General features: G+C 39.8%; 1 protein-coding gene and 1 non-coding gene across 2 annotated transcripts in view; one reads left to right on the forward strand and one right to left on the reverse strand.

The window, feature by feature from the left end:
* LOC131304650 (myb-related protein 306-like) overlaps positions 1-11,129 on the forward strand; it is a 50,460-nt gene extending 39,331 nt beyond the window's left edge. Inside the window, exons 2-4 of the mRNA XM_058331985.1 lie at positions 8,760-9,015; positions 9,816-9,945; positions 10,239-11,129. Coding sequence (XP_058187968.1) covers positions 8,883-9,015; positions 9,816-9,945; positions 10,239-10,932 — 957 coding nt within the window. The 5' untranslated portion in view covers positions 8,760-8,882 and the 3' untranslated portion in view covers positions 10,933-11,129. The remainder of the gene's footprint in view (positions 1-8,759; positions 9,016-9,815; positions 9,946-10,238) is intronic.
* A 3,947-nt stretch (positions 11,130-15,076) lies between these two features.
* LOC131305764 (small nucleolar RNA R71) lies at positions 15,077-15,183 on the reverse strand. Its single transcript, XR_009193325.1, has one exon. It is a non-coding gene; the product is annotated as a small nucleolar RNA R71 (small nucleolar RNA).
* Positions 15,184-24,685: the final 9,502 nt, after the last annotated feature.

Below are 24,685 nucleotides of genomic sequence, written 5' to 3' on the forward strand. Positions count from 1 at the left end.
TGAACTCTCAAGTTTAAAGTTTCCATATGCTATTTCTATTCATGGTACCGATTTTCACACTCCGCTGATCTTCTACAACTACTCATTTTTTTTGTCATTTTATATATTAGTTTACAAGATTAACCTTTTAGTTGTAAACTTTTTCACACTTGAAAGGACAAAAGGGAAAATGCACTTATTAATAAAACGAGTGTAAAAATCAATTACCTATATTTCGTTATGACACAAAAGTGTAAGAAGTAAGGCCCAATTGTGTGAGTTAAGTTGTTGTTAGCTTAGTTTATGTATTTGTGTTCCAATAGTATAATTAGCATTGCGTTAATTTAAATACACCATCAATCAAAAGTGGATCCCATAATTGTACTTTCCAATTAGTGTTGTACTCATTCAATGCACGAGACAACAAAACTCACATTGTTGTGTATTTCGGGCTCATGCAGCAAACATATAACGACCCGCCCCAGTTGATTTTCTAATCATTCATTTAACCATGTGGCTCAAAAAATTAATCTCAAATTATACAATAGCTGGTCGGCCTTTACTTATATACCATATTACTTTTCATTTCATGAACGATGTGGGACTGTTGCCTCCTTTTGGGCTCTAACAGATCGAACATGCACAATGCTAATTGATAAAACTCTTCTTCTTTTTTCCCTCCCGGCCCGTGTTCATTGCACCGTAGTGTGTTTTCCATTCTATGCACGAGAAGACAAAATCTACCATTATGAAATTAAGAATTTGAAGTGTGAATAAAATAACTTCAAACGAATTTGCAATTTTGAAAATGTACGTAATATAAACATAAGAAAACAAAAACAAAAACTTATAATATACATTTCTCTAAACTTTTTATTGCCTAATCTCTCTCTCTCTCTCTCTCTCTCTCTCTCTCTCTCTCTCTCTCTCTCTCTCTCTCTCTCTCTCTCTCTCTCTCTCTCTCTCCATTTTTTTTGTAAATAATAATAAAATAAAAAAATCTTTAAAATTAGGATTTGGAATCTGGAGGCTTTTGGGGTTCAAACGTATTTGTATAAGGTATTAATTGATTGATGTCTATCTCCTCAAATATGTCTCAAAATAGGAATGTCCCGAGGTAGACAATTACAATGGGAATTCGCACAGTTATATCTTGAGTTAGCTAAAAAGTTACTGACCTAATTTATTAAATGAATTTGTTTCTTTACTCGATTAGATTTAGTGGAGATGCATGCATGGCCTCAGTCAACCACAGCCACCTTTATTTGTTCAATTTTTTCCCCCCAAATTTGAAATAGAAGAAGTAGATGAGATTTGTGGACCGGCCACCTATTGACCTTTGTGGAGAGAATGCATTGCATAAGCCCAATTAACCTTCCCCACTTGTGGACTTCTAGAAATAGAACAGGTATGGCTATTTGGAAACTTCCATGACGAACACATTTTTGTTTGAGGAAAGACTTCCAAATTCCTGTGGGTCCAAAAGTAAGAACTAATCTCATGATACGAATAACAATCCGAAAGAAGATTCCGGGACGGTGTGATAATAATCCTAGCGTCCATGGTACAAAAAGAACAAGTGAGGTCTTATATTCTTTAGGATTAGTTAGTTTCACATTTGGCGAGGGAAACTAAAAATAGGATTGAAGTCGATGGGGGGGGGGGGGGGGGGTGGGTTTGTGATTATTTGCCCAACTGATACCCTGCGTAAGAGATCCAGACCTATTAATCTGACGGGGTCAAAAATGATTTTCCGCTCCTTATCACTTCTTTTATCACACGGAAATCAAGCATTGTACAATTAATCATGTACTATATACAATCGCATCTATTATACCCACATGTCTCCTTTATCCCGATTATCAATCTCACATTTTCCAATCTTTCCACACAAAAATCCGGCAATCAATGCAAACATGTCTGTGTCTTATAAACTAAGGAACATCGAAGCTAAACCAAACCAAACCAAACCTATGAATTGGAACGAATGGCTCATAATCGGTGGACAACCTTTATGATTGGACTCTGAAACTCCAGGACCTAATGCAAGTTTCGAAGCCCAGTTATGTATCTATCTTTCTTGAAGCCTGGCCAGTTTCATTCACCTAGGAGAATCAATCTTGCCATGGATCCAACCTTAATTTTCAGCAATAAGCTTTGCAATTTTGCGGGTCATATGCGTCCCTGGTCGAGACCACCAGGCTAGAGTACAAAAGATCCATAGTAATTCAAACTCAATGGGCCCCAAACATCCGATCCAAGTTAGGAAACTACTCATAAGGGAAACAAATAAACAGCGCGGCTTGCGAACAGCTCGTGGGTCAACTCGGCTAGTCTAGTAATCGAACTTTATATCCATCTCAAAATCAATTGGCAATGAGTGGAAAGGCCCTAGATGTTATTAAGTGATCACATATTCCACTCCCAAGCAATGTGGAATTCATTTCCTTAACATCCCCCCTCACGTGCAGCCGCGTTTGAGGTCTGTCGCGTGTAGCCACTTTTGGGTCCTATCATCGTGCAGCCTTTTTGCTGGTCTGTCATCGTGAGGTGTGGATTGTGAATTTTATAAAATGTGGGGTGGAACGGACCCCGCTCTGATACCACGTAGAAACTTTATATCCATCTCAAAGCCAATTGGCAATGAGTGGAGAGGTCCCAGATGTTATTAAGTAATCACTCATTCCACTCCCAAGCAATGTAGAATTATTTCCTTAACAGAGGCAAGCTCAAATTCAAGGCTTAGGCATGTTCACTAAGCGAGCCGAACTCAACACTCCAAAACTCAGCTCGGCTTGTTTGGATAGCTTGGCTCGGATAAAGAGGCTCGTTAAGTAAGTTAGTGAGTTTCGGCTCATTTACACTAGCCGAGCTTGAGTTCTGAGTTTATGCCGGAAGGGAAAGGGGAAGTTTGGAGTGGAAAGCCCAAATGCAATGCCCCACCACCACTGATAGAGCGGTGTCAACTCAAGCTTTATTAGTGCTCAGTAGGCCAGGCCCATGTTTCAAAATTTAATGAATCGCACACTTTTTGGGGCTTAAATGGGTTCATATGTTATCCATCAATGGCCCAGGTTTAGGGTGGCAGCCACTGTTACTAGGTCCAGCCTCCACATGGCAGATTGGCAGTCCCCTACAAACCCCACCAAGCACTGCCACGTAGGGTCCGGCAGTATCGAACAGATGTCTTCTCTGTCTAAATTATCGTTTTATATGAATTTTTCTATCGGTCCATTTCTTTATATCTTTTCATTTCATCTCGTCGAGACAAATAATTAATTTCAAAATCACAACAACAAATTAAACAAAAAGTTACGAAAAGTAAAAAAATACTAAAATAAATTCTGGACAAATATTTAATGAGGTCATTTCCAAATATTTTCTTGCCTATTAACGATTTATAAATATCTACTGTGTAGTTGAATGGATGCACCATTTCTAACGATATTTTCTTTTCCTTGGATTTGTCTAACTGCCAAAAATGGGTTTGTGTTTAAGGAAAAAAAAAAATCAATATTATGGCTACATATATACACTGTCATTCGGCATTGTAATTACTTTTCTAGGGGTTTTAAATAGATAGGCAGATACGCTACCTACGTATATACTATTCGATAACGAGTATTGTCCTCAGCACCATTTGGTCGGTTTACCCCATCGCATGTATTTGGGACAGAAGTTAAGATCCCACCATATATATATATTATCCTCTTATTCTTCATTGAACGGTTCGAATGGATTTCACCGTTTCTTTCCCAGCTAAACTAGAAAAGACGGTATCACATCTATCGATTAGTTTTCCGCTCACAATCACATGGAGAATTTCGAAACCCTATTTAGGCTTTCAGGCCCTTTAACCCGACCTGGCTTGCGTTCTTACAAAAACTAGTGCCATCATGAGGTAGGACCAATAAATTTCTGAAAATATGTATTTAATATCTTTCAAGTATAATCAAAATCTAATCAAGTTGACCTGTGAAAGTCAAGGTGCGCATGTTGGCCCAGATACCTGAGTTTAAAAAAAAAAAAAATTGACCTGTGGAAACAATAATTCCATTCCGTCTGAGAGTCTCCTTAGTCATAATCAACTAGGTTTAAATAAATTATAAGTAAATGACATCTAAGTCCAACTCAATTACTCCAATATCATAATCATTCTTTGAACATTTGCTCAGATATTGATTGCTCACATGGAGAACTGAAATAGTAGATGATCATCACAACGCGAAGGGGCTGGTCTAGTAGTCAACGCCCGTGATTTAGGAGTTTTATGAATTCTTTTGGAGTCAGTCAATACAAAGATTTGCTCTTACTTTTATTGGAGCCTCCGCAAATGGACGATGGAATTTACCCAATTAAAAATTAATCAAGATGCACGTAAGCTAACCCGAACACCTAAATTATAAAAATAAAAAATAAAAAGGATCACCCAGCACATGCATGTGCGGGATCACAGACGCGTCTTTGGAAACAATATCCTGAGGAGTTGAATGTGTCAATGCTTGGATCAACAATCAATGTGGTAATTAAGTTCAAAAGAAAATAAAAATACAATCAATCTGGTTCAAATCATTTCAATTTGTTTACACAGACAGACACGTGATGTAATTGAGTGGCGTAGTCAGAAATTTAGGTCGGTGGGATACATTAATTAAGCACGGTTTTAGAATTTCCTATCTTTTACTTGTAGTAAACGACCATAACATGAAAAAATAAACTTAAGACATAAAATTTGCTACAATATACTACATATTTATAACGAGTCTTTATAAAAAACAAGTACGTAAAAGAGTATTTTTTTTAAAATTTGACAAAGATACTAAGGAGGAATGTGTTATAAGAGAAAAAAAATGTGTATAATTTTCTGATACAAATTTTGATGGCCTTTATAATTTGAGGTAAAAGTGAAATTATTGAAAATTGCAATGGGGTCTCCGTGTGGCTCCGTCACTATTATGTATGATCATTTTTTTCAAAAAAAAATATTTTTCTACCGACCTGCCATCTCTTTTTCGCAATAATGCCTTCTATGAAACAGGGCGGAAAACCACTGGGGCCCATGGTTCTATAGAACTATAGGTCTGGATTATTGGATCGTTTCGTTCCAACCATAGAACTTCAAGGCCTTTTCGCCATTGTCTGGTTGCACACCTACTAGTGCCTGGTGGAACACAAACGGTCCAGACGATCAAGAAAACGTGGACGCAACCCACTCTACGGGAGAAACCAGACTCCAGAATTTTAGCCCAACTTTACAGAAGAATCCTGCAAATCCAATTACCTCTCCAATTCCTATTTTACTGCACATGGTTACAGAAGAACCCTGCAGTCACATTAATTAACCTCTCCAGGCCCGGAAAATTTTTCAGTGCTGAGCGGGTACCACGTGGTGCCCGCTCGAGCATCCGAGCCATCCATTGCGTGTTTGAACGATTCAGATTTGGAAAGAGAAAGTGTTGGGTGAGAGAAGAGAGAGGTTTCAATCCAAGCCGTCCGAAAGTGTATCGGACGGCTCGGATACGCCGAGCAGGTACCACATAGTATATACCCGCTCGGCACTGAAAAATATCTCAGCCAAGCCCTAATTACTGCACATTGTTCTGAATCGGGAGTACTGGAGTATTAACCAGTTTTATAGTATTAATTACTACTACGTACTGTACATGTGTTTATTTCTGGAATCACATCAGTCGTCATCGATCGTACTATATATGCTATGCCTATGATAAACCCAATTAATAAATATGGGCCAAAACCATCCTGATCGGAATGAAAATCCCAAATACTAAGAAACATTTTTGGGAGACCAAAGTCTCTGGAAGACAGCTAGCTGTTCCCTTCTTATTCTCACCAAAGAGTCATGACAGAGACAAAAATGCAGTTTACTGGTAGTATTACTCTAGAAACATTTTCTGGTTTTTCTAAACTCAACCAGGGCTAAAACGATCGGAGCCGGCTCGTCATGAGCTCGTTCAAGTTTGACTGGGAGACTTAAATGAATAAGCTCGAGCCAGATTAATCGGCTGATTTTATAAACAAGCCGAGCACGAGTCAGCACTAGCTCAAACCCAGTTTTCGAGCTAACCTCATTTTTGGCGAGCAGAGTCTGGACTCCTGACTCTTTGAAGCTCGTCTCGGCCCCGCTCGTTTTACTCCCTGAACTCATGTATATACTGATTAAAAAAGAAAGATTAGGGTCAAGTGGTAACTAACAATCCACTGTACGTATGATTATGGTCCCCATGCCACCTGGAGTTTTTGTAGTCATCTGGCCCACGTAAGTTCATCATGCATGCATGGACCATCTTTTTCATGATCCCATAAATCTTTCATCATCTGATCAGTAATCTTGTGCATATTACCACGTTTGATTATCATATTCTGAATACGAGTGAAATATGGCCGGGTCTCATCTGTCATGTTTTTTTTACCGATGCAGTAGTGTTAATTGTAGTAGTTGGCAACAATTAACATATTCTTCAAATTAAATATGATCACCAAACGCGATTATCACAACATTAGTGTTGGTAATGTATGTCTCTCTGCCAATCTTGGCTAATCACTCCTCCTGTCTAATCTTCCAGGTAAGTATGTTTTGGTATGCTTCTTCGTTGCACTTCTTTAATTCTTTTTATATATCTGTACTAGGAAGGTATGCCTTCCTTGTATGTTCACTCTATAGTGTTGTGTTTCTTTCAATAGATTTGATCAGATTATTAAAAAAAAGGAAACATCAGGGCCGTACCTGGGGAAAGCAAGCGCCTCGGACCTGTTTACCAATTTTTCCCTCGATCGAAATCGACAGAGATTTCGGAAAACAAAGCCAACAACAAAAATAAAGGCGAATGCGGCTTGTCTCCACAAACGGATTTGAAGTTCCTTGCCGTATTTCAGGACTTCACCGGAAAAGAAAAGGCGAATGAATCAAATGCTATTTTTTGGTGGTGATGAATTGACTCGTAAAAGAAGACCGTCACCCGCCAATCTCCAAGAACGGAATCGACCCATCGATTGGGCGGAGTGGATTGATGGTTTAGTGGAGTGGGGTGGAGCGGAAGCAAAATAACAAATGGACTTTGTTATTTTTCCAAGGTAGATTTACAATCAAAAAGGACGGATCCCCGTCGAAAGTAAGAAAATTAAGTTAATTCTACTCCTACTCCTAGTTATAACCCGAATGGGTTGGTAGACAAAAATTAATAACACAGTTGATTTGTTGAAGGAGTTTACAATAAAGCCAAAAGAGGCTATTTATAGAAAATACAATATGTAGGAAATAACTTCCTAACTTCTCATTACTCTTCATCATCTTTCAAGTGTCCAAATAACTTTCCACAAACTCCAAAGTGTGTAGGAGCATGCCACTTGTCCAAGTTGCTTCTCTTCAACTTCAAAGTAGGTAGGACAATGACAAGTGTCTTTTTCAACTTCCAAATGTATAGGAGCATGCCAAGTGTCCTGCACTTTATTAAAATACAAACAAATAAAAACTAGTTATATTATTAATACGAAATAATAAAATAGAAAGCATTCCCATAATTATCACCTTTCGGTCGATTATCGACAGGCGGTAAAATATGGTACAAACAAGACTCCCAATTTTTATTTTAAATTATGGGCCTAAAAATTTATAGAGTATTGTTCTAGGAATGAAAAAAAAAATTCCATTTTGTTAGCGTAATTGCTACTTTTGTCACTAAAAATGTACTGTAAGAAAATTAATAATATTTAAGTGATCCTTTGCATTCTTGTGCTGATCCATACTTTTGGAATTTTACTGTACCTAATTATATATTTTTTGAATTTTAAAACCGATGTACTATTTGTTTTGTTTGCTCATACAATGTGTATGTACGTCAAACATTTTAAACTTTGTGGCCACCTAAACTTTATTCAATCGTTAACTTTAAAACTCTTAAATTAGTAGAAGTACGTGCAAACTGACCAAGACACACAGTTATAAAAAAAATGAACTTTTTTTTGAACTTTTTTTAAATTAAAAAAAAAGCTGTAAAGAACCGACATTACCAACATCACCGTAATGCCAAGATCGTCATGGCATGGGAAAGGTGTAAAAAACTAATTGGAACTAGAGGGCAAAAAAAAAGAAAAAGAAAAGAAAAGATAGAGTTTTAATTTAGAGAGAAACTTATTTACGGAGCCGCTACAAAGCGGCTCTTTACGAAGCTGAGCGACTTCAGCCGTCCGTTTCGATAATTAATGAACAAAGTTTTTTTAAAATCCGAACTGTCCAAACGCACGCGATTGAGCCCATAAACAAAGTTTACGAGTTGCTCCATAAAGAAGTTTTTCTCTTTAATTTACGAGAAATGTTAAGTGCAAAAAAAATTGGCAAAGAAAAGACTCTTAAAGTGTACATGAATGGCTCTGATGCACTGCACAGTGTACATGAATGGCTCTGATGCACTGCACAGTGAATCTGGGTCATTCATATACACTTTAAGAGTCTTTTCTTTGCTAATTTTCTTTGTCCCTAACACTCTTCCTAATTTACTACTCTTTATCAGATCTGAGTGAACCACATTGAATGCCACGCGGTTTTGGTGAGGCAAAAGAGGCATAGGCACAGCTGACTTTAGCCTTTAGCCCTTATCAAGAGTAATTGCCACCACCAGCTGCTGTTTGTCCATTTTGACTCTTTGGGGTACCGCCACAAACCACCCTTTTTCTCCTTTTAGGTCAGCTGTCCTTAATTTAATCCACAGGGGGGTCTTACTATTTTCCTATAAATCCATATCACCCAATGACCACACAACAAGACCATTGTCTCATCTTTTTCCAAAGACCCAAGAAAGGTAGAGATCAAGAAAACCAGGACAAATAGTGAAATAGAGAGTGAATTTCTTTTTCTAGTTTTCCAAAGGAGGAGAAGTGTGGGGGAAATGGGCAGGCCACCTTGTTGTGATAAAGAGGGAGTGAAGAAAGGACCATGGACTCCTGAGGAAGATATAATGTTGGTTTCTTATATCCAAGAACATGGTGCTGGGAATTGGAGGGCTGTTCCTTCTAAGACAGGTTAGATTCCTTTGCCCTCTCTGTTTCAATTTCTGGATCTCAAGGAGCTGTACTGTTTTGCTCTTTAGTGTTTTTTATTTAGAAATGCATAAATGAGCTAAGAGTGAGAGATCTTGTGAATAGCCTTGTTCCAGCGTGGATGGCCAGCCTGCCATATTAACCGAACCGGGGAGGGAAACAGTCCAGGTGAGCCGTGCGTGTAAGGAAACAGTCCAGGTGAGTTATGCGCGTAAGCTAACCTAAACACCCTGACCGACGAACCAAAAAAAGAAAGGAAAGAGACAAGAATATTTGTTCTGTAGAAATAGAGAGGGGGAAGTTGAATTTTGAGAAATCTTTTTTGCAGAAAATGTGTGTAAACATGTTACTTGAAGACAAACACTCATTGCTTTTCTGTTGTGATAGTTTGAGCAAACATAGATTCTAAAGACATTTTTTCCCCGTCATCACTGATGTAGGATTAGTGAGTTAAATTAGTATAGAGGTGTGGACGACGCTGTTACATCAGCTCGAACCTAGAACTCATTGATCAGCTGGAAGCCCAAGTCCTTTCTAGAGAAGTTGAAAAAATTCTTTTGGTATTTACCCAAAGATTGCTCTTTTTCCCCAAACAAGACCCTAAAACAAAATTTCAAAGTCCATGACTAACGAGATTTTAGAAAACTAAGGTATGAGAGAACAGATTCTGAAAGCTGAACCATCTTTAGAACTGTATCCAAATTTCTTGTGTAAATGTTTAGAAGGTGTGTTGAGTCACTAAAACTGTCTCCTTTTGTGGGTTTTTTTTTTACTTGATTCAGGGTTGCGTAGATGCAGTAAGAGTTGCAGACTTAGATGGACTAATTACCTCAGGCCAGGTATCAAGAGAGGCAGCTTCACAGAGGATGAGGAGAAGATGATTATCCAGCTCCAAGCCCTTTTAGGCAACAAGTAACCCCCCTTTCTCTCTCTCTCCCTTAATAATTCAATACTCCCGGAGTACTTCGTCCCGGCAAATCTCGTAACGACATACGAGAGGTGATGACACATTTTTGTAGGCAAGTGGGAGACATGAGGTGATCCAAAATGTGTGTTGCTTTTATCTCATTTGCTTGAAGCAATATGAAACAATGCCACGTAGTACTCCGAGAATAGCTTACAATTTTCCCCTTCTCTCAAGATTTGAAGGGTTTGGTTCTTTGGTTTAAGTGTGCTAATGTATTGTCATTGTGATTTTGGTCCAGATGGGCTGCCATAGCTTCTTACCTACCAGAGAGAACAGACAATGACATCAAAAATTACTGGAACACCCATCTGAGGAAGAAGCTCAAGAAACTCCAAGAATTTCCTCTTTGTCATTCAAACATTGGGTTTTCAAGTTCCCACTCAATCTCTAGGGGCCAGTGGGAGAAAAAGCTACAAACTGATATCAACAAGGCCAAACAAGCCCTAAATGATGCCTTGTCTTTGGACAAACCAAAACTCATTATACCTGAATTGAAGCCCTCAAATGGGTATTTCTCCTATTCTAAAACAACCCAAGGATCTACCTATGCATCAAGCACTGAGAATATTGCCAGGTTGCTGAAAGGATGGGTGAAGAAAACACCAAAGCTAGAACAAGTAAATTCTTCAAGTGTGAATGAGACCACCTCTAGTGAAGGGGATCAAAGTGGTCCAAAGGATGAGGGTGTTGATTTATCTGAGGCGTTCGAATCGATCTTCGGTTTTGAGTCTTTTGAATCATCAAATTCTGAATTTTCACAGTCTATGTCCCCTGAGGCCAGTCCTTTTCAAGATGAAAGAAAGCCAGATGTGGGTGATCAATTCCCGTTGTCAATGCTTGAGAATTGGCTGTTTGATGAAGGTGGTTTGGTGCAAGGGAAAGAAGAATTGGCTGACTTCTCATTTGATATTAACGCAGAGTTGTTTGTCTAGACTGGATTATTGTACTGAATTTGTAATTCATTCTATCTTTTGTTGTTTTCTACTATCTTCTTGTTTTTTTGGGTCTAGGCCTTGACATTTTAAGAGTTTTTTTTTTTAGTGGACTCGTAGCTAGGAATTGATTGTTACCCATTTGTTGGTGCTGTGAATTTCGAATATTGTTAATTAAGCTTACCCACTTAATTATATATCTGATGTCAGAATTAAATTTCTAATTGTCTTGATTTTATTTGGCTTGGTTCTAGAAAAAATAAAAAAACTTTATCAGAGAGATTCAGAGACTTATATATATGTCTTCTTTCGCCAAATATGAGGAGAAATTACAAGACTCCATATCTATGGGAAAGGGGAAGCGCCTAGCTGTAAATGAATTGAATTATTCGAGACTCGGTTTGGCAAGAGCTTGTTTGAGTTCGATTCGTCTACTAAACGAACTGAACCTGAACCTCAATTCTAGGCTGGTTCCATAAATGAGCCGAACTTGAGCCTAACGGTATTCGGCTCGGTTAGGCTCGCGAACCTATAATTAAATTTAATTAATAATTCAATAGGGGTTTATTTGTAAAATTAAAAAATTTTAAGGTTAGTATATATAATTCAATACTTATTTTTCTCCCAAATTCTATACGATCAATGAGAGATCGAGGGCCTATTTGATAAAACTGAAAACTGAATGCTGAAAAATTAAGTACTGAAAGCTGAATGCTGAATTTTTTAAACTGAAAAGTTGTTTGGTAAACATATTAAGTACTGAATTAAAAAAAGATAAATTAATTTTAGTTATGATTCTTTCTTAATTTACTAATGGTCACAATGTACTTATAATAATGGTGAAATGATGATTGTGGTGGTGGTGGTGGTGGTGGTGTGTTGATGGTGATGGAGTGGTGGCAGCATTGGTGGTGGTGGTGTTGGAGTGTTGACGATAGTGGTATAATGGTGGTGGTGAGTGATGGTAATGAAACGGTGGCAATGAATGGTAGTGGTGGTTGTGTAATGGTGGCGGTGGCGGTGGAGTGATGGTGTAATGGTGACAATATATGAGTGGTGTCGATGGAGTGATAGTTGTGCTATGGTGGCATTGTGGTGATGGCAGCAGCGGCGGCAACGGTAGTGGTGGTGGCAGTGTGGTAATGGTGGTGGTGGTGGTGGTGATGGAGTGATAAGGGAGTGGTAGTGATGGAGTGATAGGGGAGTGATGGTGGTGAAATGGTGGTGGTGGTGGAGTGGTGGTGGCAGTGGTGGAGTGGTGGTGATGGTGGCGAAGTGGTGGTGGTGGTGGTGGCGGTGATGGTGGCAAAGGGTGGTGGGAGTGGTTGTGGTGGTGGTATAGTGATTAAATACAAGTACACAAGAATTAAGTTGCTCAAAGCTACTTTTTTTTCAATTTTTTAGCCTACATTTTAAGTAACACTTAATTTGTTAAGCAATATATAATGTCGTTATCAAACCCACTAAATCACTTATTACTTAATTGATTCAGTTTTAAGTGCTGAATTTAGGTTATCAAACAAGTTTCGAGTTTGGATTCTCTTGAGTTTAATGAGCCGAGCCGAACCAAACCCGAGTCTTGACGAGCTCAATTCGAGCTTAGATTCGGCTCGGCTCGTTTGAGTTTAACGAGTTGAACTCGAGCCAGACTAGTACCATAACGAACCCAACCGAGTTGAACTCGAGTTATGAAAAATTTTAACGAGCCGAACTCGAGTCATATTGTTCAGGCTCGAATCGAACTCGAGTCAGACTAGTACCTTAACAAATCCGAGCCGAACTTAACATGGTTCGACTCGATTCGATTCATTTACAGCCCCAGAAAGCGAGTATAAACCACTACTATCTCGCTTGTAGTGAGATTTGAACCCACTATCTCGCTTGGAGTAAGATTTGAAGAACCCAAGACCTTGTCGAAAACATATGCCGCGCCAAAAAATTCAAGTTCATCGAATATTGCCAGCAGATCAAGAACGTTTAAGAGGATGAAGGAAATGACATCTACGCTAGAGCCATTGGTGATAGGCGCGCGGAATTCATGAATTTAAGCGCCTAAGTAAGAGAAATTAGCGCGTTAGACGTGCTATTAATTCTCATTTTCCATTTAATACGTGCACATGGTTGGATTTTGTGTTTGAGCTTGATTTGCAGGAAATTGAGATGTTTTGGCGCTAATGAGAAGTATTCGGAAAGACCATGATGGAGTTAGAGCGCTAGGAAGGCTTTGGAGACTAAGTGTTGCAGTAGAACTCGAGAGGAAGTGATCAGAATCTTCGTGAGCTCCACAGGGGAATGAGTTCAGCGCTCAGAAGTGGCATAGCGTGTTGCACAAAGTGATCAGAGAGTTGGCTAGCGCTACACCCTTTTTGGTGTAGCGCTACCTAAAGGTTAAGAGAGAACAACGGCCAAAGCTAGGTCAACGGAGTCAACGCCTCAAACAAGTTCGCGAGCGCTATACCATTTTTTGTATAGTGCTACCGAGGGTGTTAATTGGCTATGGAACGGTGGCGTTTTGGGTCGTTGCGGGTCCGATTCCGATTTGTTTTAGGATTTTAATTGCAATTAAGGGATTAATATAAAAGCCCTCTTAACACTAGTAGCTAGGTCATAACAGAGATACGTACGTTTTATTTTTCTTGGCTTCTTAACTTTTGGCTGCTGTTTTCAGGGATTATTTTTCAGATTCAAGTTTGATTCAAGTTCTTTAAGGTTTTCCAGTATTTAATTGGTGTTCTTTTCTGGTAATCGTATCTGTTATTTTTTCCGCAAGTCCGTGGTATTGTGTTATATTTTTATTTCAATTGGTTGAAGCATGTTTAGATCTAGGGTTAAAATTATTGCTGCATTCAATAAAGTTATGAGTGAGTAGATTCATAGAGTGCGGCTACGGGGCGAAGGCGTCCTGTGGCTAGTTCAATTGATGTTTTACCTCGGGGTCGAATTAATTTAATCTTTAAGCAGTTTTAGAAGACGAAAACTCTTCTAACAAACAAAACCCAGGCATCGCCGGAATTCGAATGCGCACGGATACTGGTGACAGGTGGTGCGCATTTGTTAGGGATCCTTTTTCCTATTCTAAAATCAACAAAGTGAATAATTGTGGCCCGAGTAAATATTGGTTAGGCTAGTTGCGGACGCTGAGTTCCCACGGCTGTACTCTCCTTTTTAAATCTTTATTTCATTAATTTAGTTGGGTAATTTAGTTAGTAAATCAAACTCTTTGAACTAGGGGTGGCTACCTAAGAGCCAGGATAAAATAGAATTCAACACTTTTGAGTCAGCACCGTCCGTCCGTTTCTGTGGTTCGACTCCGGTACTTCCGGATTTTGTGCTACACTGGTCGAGAGTCCTACGCTTGGGACGCGTCTTTATTTTAATACACCCGACAAGTCAAGCATTTTTGGCGCCGTTGCCGGGGACGGCGACGTGTGTTCTAGAGTGTGAGTTTTCGTAATTTTTGTCTTTTAGTTGAGTCACCATAGTTAGAGAGAGGAAGGTGTCCTCTAAACAGGACCCTCTTTTTTATCGCGACCCGACACATCGTTTAGTTCGAAAAGAACTGGAGTCGAGTCAGCCTGTGTTGTCTAGTTCTTCATCTTCTAGTTTAGAGTCAGACTCAGCTGAGCACCAGTCAGAGTCTATTCCCATTAGTGATTTTTATATAGATTTGCCTTTTGAGTCAGTTAGTGTCAGCAATCCACTTTTCCAGTCAGTTCCAGAGTCAGTTTCGGAGTCAGAATCAGAGTCAGTCGAGATGGGAGATAGGCAATTAGTCAATCCGCCGTCCTTGAGACAGCACATGCATCCCGAGAGGACTACTCCTCTCGGACCCATTGTATTCCCTCAAGAGACACAAGAGGCACGCAATGCCTTTACAGTCAAATCTGGTGTCCTTAATAGTCTCCCTAGTTTCCACGGGAGGGAGTGCGATGATCCGTACGAGCATGTGCGGACATTCGAGGGATTAGTGCGCAACCTTGCGTCTAATACCCAATATGAGAATGCGTGCCTCAAACTATTTGAGGCGACATTGAGGGATGGCGCACTTATGTGGTTCCGAATGCAAAAGTCTCAATCCTTCACCACTTGGGCACAAGTGCGTGACGCCTTTTATAGGAAGTATTTTTCTGAGGCAAAGACTAAGAGTTTCAGGCGTCAAATCCAAGGCTTTAGACAGGAGAGGGATGAGTCATTTCTCAAGGCATGGGAGCGTTTCAAGGAATTGCTCCTAAGGCTGCCACACCATGGCTTTGAGAGAATTCAGTTAATCGGTTTCTTTCATCTGGGTCTAAACGCTGGGTCAGTCCAGCACATAGAATATTCTTTGCAAAGGGGATGATTTCTTGTCCAAAACAGCAGATGAGGCTTGGGATTTCTTAGATGACCTAGCTGATAGGCAGAGGGCTTTAGAACCATCCGATTTTGAGCGATCCGGACCTTCTGGGTCCAACGTTGTCCCGGTTACCATTCGTGACCAGAGACTCCAGGCTCAAGTTGAGAAGATGGCCCAGAGATTAGAGGAGCTAGAGGTGAGGCAGGTTCGTCCAGTCAACGAGGTATCAATTGAGGAAGTGTGCGTGTGGTGTGAATGTAAAGGGCACACCGCGACCGTTTGCCCTGGGTTTATTGCCGCCAAGGGGGCGAGCCAGTTTAATCAAGAAGAGGTTAACACAGTCAGGGCTTGGGATCCTTATTCTAACACGTATAATACGGGATGGAAGGATCACCCCAATTTTGGGTGGTCGGACTCCAGACCCGTAGGTGGAGGCCAAGTTCAACCCCTTGCGCTACCTCCGCCGCAGCAGTTTCAACAGGCCCAATCGTCCAGGCCTCCTCAGGGCCAGGTCATCCCATTTCACTTCCAACCACAGCCAGTTAGGGGGGCAGGTCCATCAACTCGTGGTCCTCCCCTAGGTTATTCGCAGATGACTGCGCGTGATCATAAGTTAGAGGATACTGTCAATTCCCTGATGCAGTCACAAATGACATTTCAGACCGAATCAAGACAGCAAATTGGGGCCCTTACAACCCAAATGTCACAACTCACTGCAGTTGTCAGTCAACTACAGCAGGAGAAGGGTAAGTTTCCAGCCCAGGGTAGTGTAGCGGATGTGCCCATTATTTGGGAAATTCTTCAGGTCCTAATGTTCAAAATCCGAATCAGGAGGAGGCTAAGTCAGTCACCATTCTCAGGAGCGGGAAGGAGATCGATAAGTCCATCCCATTAAAGCAGAAACCAGCTCCACCCCCGGAGCCGGTTGATGCACCAAGTGCAACTCCTGATATTGTTGATGTCCTTAGGAAGGAGGTAAAGGATGATGAGGAGTCACCTGAGGTGGTAGTGCCTGCAACTGCGGGCCCCATGACTCCAACGCCGCCCATTGCTCCATACCCAAATCGCTTGGTGGCGAAACCTAAGGTCAATGTGAACTTTCAAATGCTTGAATTATTCAAGAAAGTTCAATTTCCTATCTATTTGATGGAAGCCATTGACGCAATTCCCCAGTTTGCTAAGGTCTTGAAGGATCTGTGCACGTCAAAGCGGAGAACCAAGAGTCAGGATAAAGTGCTTCTGACGGAACAAGTGAGCTCCATTCTCCAAGCTGAGATCCCTACTAAGTGCAAGGACCCTGGTTGTCCCACCATCCCTATAGCTATCGCGGGCCAAAAATTCGATAAGGCTTTGTTGGATTTAGGAGCAAGTGTCAACTTGCTCCCTTATTCGGTATACTTAAAGCTTGGCCTAGGCGATTTGAGAGCCACACCGGTCACGCTACAATTGGCCGACCGGAGTGTGAGAGTTCCAAAGGGGGTGGTGGAAGATGTTTTAATTCAAGTGGGCAAGTTTCTTTTTCCTGTCGACTTTATTGTCCTAGATACTTGCCCAATACCGGAGGTCTTTGAGAAGACTCCTATCATCCTTGGCCGTCCTTTTCTAGCCACTTCCAGTGCTGTCATGAATTGTAAAACTGGACAAGTCCAATTGTCGTTTGGGGACTTGAAAATGGAGGTGAAAGTGTTTAATGCAGAGAGCCGAGTCAAGATTGATGAGGTGAGTTTGATCGACACGCTGGTGCAGGAGCATGTCGATAATATTTTATATAAGGATCTTCTAGAGATAGCCAAGGAGGCGTCATTCTTAAATTCTCCAGAATTAGGGAGTTTGATGGAGGTGTTGGTCGATCCTGGGTGAAGTAGGTGAACTGGTTGAGGCGTTGGTCAATCCTGTTTATTCGGATGACCCTATTGTGTAGCCGTTGTGGCTACGTTCCGACGGGTAGCTTTTGCGTACCACTCTCTTCATTGAGAAGTGGACCCGGCCCCTAGTAATAGGGGTACCCATCATTGACTTGGGTCTTATAGCTTTCGCACGCCGCTATTAAAATAAGGATCGTGTGCCCAGCTCCGGTTAGTAAGGGCAATTTTGTGTTGGTAACATTGGATTCTACTAATTAAGTTCTGTTGTTTTCGGGCAATCTATTTATATTTGTCTTTTATTTCTTAGTTCTTTATTTCTTGTCTTTTGTTTAGTTGTTTTTCTTCTCTCATATCAAAAAGGAAAAAAAATTGAAAATTGAAAAGCGAAAAAAAAATTGCATCATGGTCTTGTATAGCCACCCGTTTCTTGCCCACCGGCGAGGGATGGGAAGAAAAGTATGACACGTTGATCGCGTGAAGATTTTGTGGAGTATTTCTCTTTTTATTTTTGTTTTGGGAGCCCGGATACCACAAGCGGGCGGTACTAATGTCTTTTGCAGGGTATGGTGATGGCCCTGAGGCCGGGTGACAGGAAATTCCTCGAACATCGGCCGAGGTCATGGTGGTTGGCTGCCACCCGTAGGTCTATTTCTTCTCCCTTGTGCTTTCTTTTAATGTGTCTCCATGCTCTGGGGACATAGCATGTTTTTTTTAGTTGGGGGGAGGGTGTACCTTGTACATGTTTTGTTGCGTTGCTAGGGTAATTTTAGGGTAGTACATGTTTTTTTGCGTTGCTAAGGTAATTTTAGGGTAAATTTTTATTTTTATTTTTTAATTTTTTCGAGGATACATTTGTTATGCTTGATTGTATTGTTAGGCGAGCATGTTAGAATTAGCCGAATTATTGTGCCTGTTTTAATTCAAGTTCATGCATATATTTGGCGCTTTTGTGAACATGTTAGTGCTGTCGTTACGTTGAGTATGTGTCCCCACGTAATTAATAGTGCATCCTGATAAACATTCCCATATTCTTTGTTTTCTTTTTCTCGCATTTGCGGAAAATAGTAGGCTTTTGTTTCACAATTGAGTAGCTAGATGTTTTGCATGCATTTGTGAGAGTTGGTAACGTGCATAGGGGATGAGACAAGGCATTTTTGCATGATTAGACCACATATGTGTCCCTTTGTCCAATCTTAAACCAGTCCGAGTCAGTTCTTGAGTCTAACCTAAGAAACCGGTGTGTGGGTTGGACTATAGTTTGGGGGGTCTAGCATTGTGCATCATGGGTGTCTTATTGCATTGGATTTGAAGCATCGTTGTCGTCGGAAGTGAAAGTGAAGAAATCTTGATGGGTGTCATGTTTTGTAACCAAACCCAACCTTCAGGCCATAAAGCTAAGTCGGAAAAAAAAAAGAAAAAAAGAAAAGAAAAGAAAATGTGGAGTTGAGGCAAGTTGGGAGAAATCAGCACCTACTGGCACATCAGAATAAGTGATTGTTTGATCATGTTATAGGGCAGTCCTCGACTCTGTATCAACCGCCTCAGTTTCCAGATTTAGAGGTCAGCGACAACTTTGCCGAGAGCAGTTTGGATTAATTTTGGATTTCCATGATGCATGAAGCTAGGGTGGTGGTGTCATTTTATGTGTTTATTTCATGTTTTTCAGTGTCGGTGGATTATATTTGTTTTTCTAGTATTTGGGTCCGTAAAAATTTAGTTACGGATGTTTAAATCTCTTGTTGGACTTTGTTTGGTTGGTACCAATGGAAGCATGTTGGTAGCTAAGGGTAAGGTGGCGGCTAGTCTGGGTAGATGACCTTGCGCTACTATAGGCCGCCGCCTAATTTGTAGTTTCCCTTTCGTTCGGAACCATGGTCATTATAAGCCTAATTAAGTCCTTAGTGGACCTTGTGCACGTTGTTAAACTCTCGTTCATGCATGTTTTATGTTAATGTTGCTAATTTTGTGGAATTGTGACTGTATATATATTGTGCTTTTATTCTTTGTCAGCGTTGTCTTTGATTGGCGCGTGGTGGCCTTTGTTTCGGTCCCACGTAGTTCGCCAAGCGCTTTTTGCATGGAATGTTTGAGTGTTCTGGTGAGCGAGTGTAGCATCGTTGCCTTCGTGGGGGCATTTATTTCTGCATGTGTTTCGGCACTAATTTTGTTCATCTTTTTGCCAAGGCATGCATGCTTTTGAGTTGCAGGTGAGTGAGGAGGCGAAAATTTTTCGACCCGCCTATTTCTTGTACAGCATACATAACCTTTGTATTCCCATTCGTGTCTTGTTAGTCTTTGTTTTGTTATTTTTCTTTTCGTTCGTTACTAGGGACTAGCAACGTTCAAGTTGGGGGATGTGATAGGCGCGCGGAATTCATGAATTTAAGCGCCTAAGTAAGAGAAATTAGCGCGTTAGACGTGCTATTAATTCTCATTTTCCATTTAATACGTGTACATGGTTGGATTTTGTGTTTGAGCTTGATTTGCAGGAAATTGAGATGTTTTGGCGCTAATGAGAAGTATTCGGAAAGACCATGATGGAGTTAGAGCGCTAGGAAGGCTTTGGAGACTAAGTGTTGAAGTAGAACTCGAGAGGAAGTGATCAGAATCTCCGTGAGCTCTACAGGGGAATGAGTTCAGCGCTCAGAAGTGGCATAGCGTGTTGCACAAAGTGATCAGAGAGTTGACTAGCGCTACACCCTTTTTGGTGTAGCGCTACCTAAAGGTTAAGAGAGAACAACGGCCAAAGCTAGGTCAACGGAGTCAAAGCCTCAAACAAGTTCGCGAGCGCTATACCATTTTTTATATAGCGCTACCGAGGGTGTTAATTGGCTATGGAACGGTGGCGTTTTGGGTCGTTGCGGGTCCGATTCCGATTTGTTTTAGGATTTTAATTGCAATTAAGGGATTAATATAAAAGCCCTCTTAACACTAGTAGCTAGGTCATAACAGAGATACGTACGTTTTATTTTTCTTGGCTTCTTAACTTTTGGCTGCTGTTTTCAGGGATTATTTTTCAGATTCAAGTTTGATTCAAGTTCTTTAAGGTTTTCCAGTATTTAATTGGTGTTCTTCTCTGGTAATCGTATCTGTTATTTTTTCCGCAAGTCCGTGGTATTGTGTTATATTTTTATTTCAATTGGTTGAAGCATGTTTAGATCTAGGGTTAAAATTATTGCTGCATTCAATAAAGTTATGAGTGAGTAGATTCATAGAGTGCGGCCACGGGGCGAAGGCGTCCTGTGGCTAGTTCAATTGATGTTTTACCTCGGGGTCGAATTAATTTAATCTTTAAGCAGTTTTAGAAGACGAAAACTCTTCTAACAAACAAAACTCAGGCATCGCCGGAATTCGAATGCGCACGGATACTGGTGACAGGTGGTGCGCATTTGTTAGGGATCCTTTTTCCTATTCTAAAATCAACAAAGTGAATAATTGTGGCCCGAGTAAATATTGGTTAGGCTAGTTGCGGACGCTGAGTTCCCACGGCTGTACTCTCCTTTTTAAATCTTTATTTCATTAATTTAGTTGGGTAATTTAGTTAGTAAATCAAACTCTTTGAACTAGGGGTGGCTACCTAAGAGCCAGGATAAAATAGAATTCAACACTTTTGAGTCAGCACCGTCCATCCGTTTCTGTGGTTCGACTCCGGTACTTCCGGATTTTGTGCTACACTGGTCGAGAGTCCTACGCTTGGGACGCGTCTTTATTTTAATACACCCGACAAGTCAAGCAATTGGCCCAAGGACTTATGCTTGACAGGTTGATTCTTTTTATTATTATTATTATTTATTCTATGGACATTATTGGATCTTTAAGACAGAGGTCAAAGTATGCGAATTTACTACCCTTCATAAATTAATTCTGCTCCATCTCGTATGGTGTGTGACAGAGGGTGAAGACCAATGTAGATAACTGCAAAATGGTGGGCTATTATGCTGCTGGAATTGATGAAGCATCACCATTCACCAGTACTTGACTTTCTAGTTTCTGTAAAATTTGTGCAAGTCCGCTAAGGGGTTTTTTAATAAAGATTTTTTGGCTTTTTCTTGCTTTGTTTTTATTCAAAAAAAATTTTCGTTCGTTAGTTTTGTGCCTAACTTTTGTGGATTATTGATTCGTTTTATCAAGACGAATCGAAAAACTAAAAAATTATGACTTTTACCCTCTCTTTTTTTTTAAAATATCCAAGATAAAGCCCAAAAAGCTGACTCACGCATACACTAACATGTCTAAAGTCGGATCAACCCGTCTTGATGCACAAACTTGAAATAATGATTCGGTGTATTATAAATTTGAGTTTGATTGGCAAATTACATTTCATGGGATAAAAGTATTTTAAGATAAGCCATGTGCAAGGTACACGACTTTTATATACTACATATATACTACAGTGTTGACACTAACAAAAAATAATAATTTTCTCATTATCATTTCTCTAAGATAATATTATCATATAATCTTATAGTTGGTGCGCATTCATTAAGGAGGAATTGCATTTTACCCAACCAACTTAATGGCTCTTTATTCCCACATGGTGGAGATTAGACTATTTTTCACACAATTCACGATAAATCCCTTTAATTTTTTTTTATTTATTGTGTAAGAGCATCTCGCAGAAGTAATAAAAACTACCTTCAAAATTGTAACAAATTTTAGTGTTTGTTACCTCTATTGGAGATGCTCTAAGGGAAGAAGCAAAATTTTACATCGATCAAATATGTACTTTGATGACCCATGTGACAAGCTGAAGAATTATATGATGTAAGTGCACTCCAATGGGCTCTATAAATTTAAATATTTTACTCTTTCTTTGACTCTAAATGAACCACCAATTAAAAACAGTATAATTGATGATCAGATGTCAATTTAAATACTCATTTCTCATTCTTCAAACTTAAAGAGAGAGAGAGAGAGCTACACCAAAATGTCTTCCTTTGGAGGGTATATTTTGATGACATGACTCTTCAAATTTGGTTTGGTTTTACTTTTGCTACCTCCCTTTAGAGATGCTCCAATGAGACAAGTTTTAGACCTAGCATTTTTCGTGATGGGCTTCATCCTTTGTCTTCCAAGTTATTCCCTCAATTATACGTGGGATAAACAAAATTTGTAGGTTCCTTAATGTTGGTTTTTACCTGGGAGATAAACAAGGTTTTTGCCGAACCAACAAAGCAACATTTTACTGATAGTATTGACAATGACAAAACCAGTGTAGATGCTCTAAACATCCATCCACCCCGTTTAAAATAAAGCCATTATGTATCATATCGGTCGTTACCTGACGAGATCTCGGACATCCGATACCGATATTTACTTGCGTATCGTCCGATATAGACAGATACGGTCCAATATCGACCGGTTTGTGACCGTATCACCGACACCATACGTTTTCCAATACCGCGTTTTTAAACCTTGAATTTCGCCCAAAAGTTGTATAGAACTGATGGATCGAAATCATTGCAGAGGGCAAGTGTTGACTGTGTTTAATTCCTATCTCAAAAGGAACCCTGCTGTAAATTTCACTCCTGTACTGTAAATAGGATCACAAGATACCCTTGGTTTGAAAAGGAAGGCACTCTCAATTGGACTCTCTCTTTTTTTGCTGGCTCACAAAAATATCTTATCTGGTTAGGGAAGAATCTGTGGGCAGGAGGATTTGCATTGGAAATCTGCAGCTTGGCCTTAAATGCATGCATGTGAAGTGTTTTGAATGTAGTAACAACTAATAAGGCTTTAGTTTGAAACCAGAATATGAAAGTAATCCTAGCTAGCTGTAAAGGCATGGGATGAACCATAAGCCCTTCATCATCAGTATCGATCTCTACCAATTCACAAAGAAGGGTTTTTTTTTGGCTCATTTGTATGACTGTTTTATTCTTTTTCCAATAATGACCTTAGTCAGGAATGAAAGGGCAGCCAAATAAAAATGTCCCTTTCTGAACTGAGCTACATCTGTCTCTCTATTACACGAAGAACGCATTATGGAAATTTCCCGTAGGAATTTTGAAAACCATGAAGAAAACAGAACTGAGGCTCCTCAATATATATGCTTCAACAAGAGGACCTTTAAGCCGCAACACTTGTAAATTCATTGTAAGAGGAGGATTGAATTCAACCATCAATCACACTTTATGGGGTGTATGTATTAACCAATAACCATTCGTAGTTGCTCGACTTTAGAAGTGCCTCGTCCAGATTCGATGACCTAAAGTGGATTTGTTCGGTTACCTCGGGAGACCCTAGCTCCGAATGCCCAACTTCATTCGATCACTCGAGTTTCCAACAGATCGATTTTTCTACTCTATATTACAATTACGAATCTTATCATAGATGATGTACGTTTCTGGTTGTTTAGGGTTTATGTTAGGTAATTTTCGTGCTTTTCTAAGTGAACTAATTCTAAGACAAAATCATGTGCCCAAGGACACAACCTCATAAAACCTCCTCATGTTCTTTGAAGTGTATAGCATGTGCACATCGATATTACTGCCATACTGCAATAGGGACACTTCCAGATAGAGCATTTATTGCGGATCAAAAATAAAAAAATAAAATGATAGAGCATTTATTTAAATCACATTTTATTAAAATCCAGGGAAAACGAGCTAATTCTAGTTAGCACCCTTGAGCTTCTGTTCAATCACATTTCCACCCCTCAACAATATATTAGTAACAGTTTCAATCGATCTTACTCTCTAGGTCAAGCTACAATGTCGCCCTTCTATGAGTTCTATCAGTCAGACCAATGGAATTTGGCATGTCAGCTGCCTTCATGGCACGTTCCTAAAGGAACAATTACAAGTGGAACCAAAGGGGAACTTTGGTGAACAATTTGTCTAAAATCACACACAAATGCAGTACATTGTCCGCGGGACCTTTAGTGTATGTGAGAACTGTGCACTTGTTTGCGACACTAGCACTGTGTTAACGGGAGATTTTATTGTAACCGTTGGGGTATTGTAGATGTGGCCAGAAAAAGATTCCGCTCTCATAAACGCCACACAAAAGGAAGTGTGTGCATTACAACTTTTTTTTTCTTCAAAAATGCTATGTACAAAGAAAGTGTATTTGGAAATTATCCAGAATACACTTTTAAAGGTATTTATAACCGTTAATAGACTTTTATTAGCGGTAAGAAATTCTTGTTCTGGGTGATTTCGGGGTATATTTTCTTTGTACTTAGCATTCATTTTCTTTTGTTTTTGATAACTCAGGTGTTCAGGTCAGATTACATACACCTCGACTAACCATGTGGGACCAATCCCAACCTTCAAATAGTGGGGAGCGCAATTAAACCCAATGCAAAGCCCTGTATGAAATGACCCCATTAGATTTGATAGAATTTAGAAACTAAGACCTTAAAAGAGAACAAAATCCTAACTAAAACCCGGCATTGGGTACATTACAACTTGATTTAAAGTACCGGGGATACTCTCGCAATTGCAAGTAAATTATAAGGCTTTGAATTGAGTAAAAGTATAAGAATTTTAGGTGCAATTTAGTCCTAAAAATTAATTATCAACTCCTTCAAGAATTGTATCGTGGTCGTGTC

This window comes from Rhododendron vialii, chromosome 10a, assembly GCF_030253575.1.
Source record: "Rhododendron vialii isolate Sample 1 chromosome 10a, ASM3025357v1".
Lineage (NCBI taxonomy): Eukaryota > Viridiplantae > Streptophyta > Magnoliopsida > Ericales > Ericaceae > Rhododendron > Rhododendron vialii.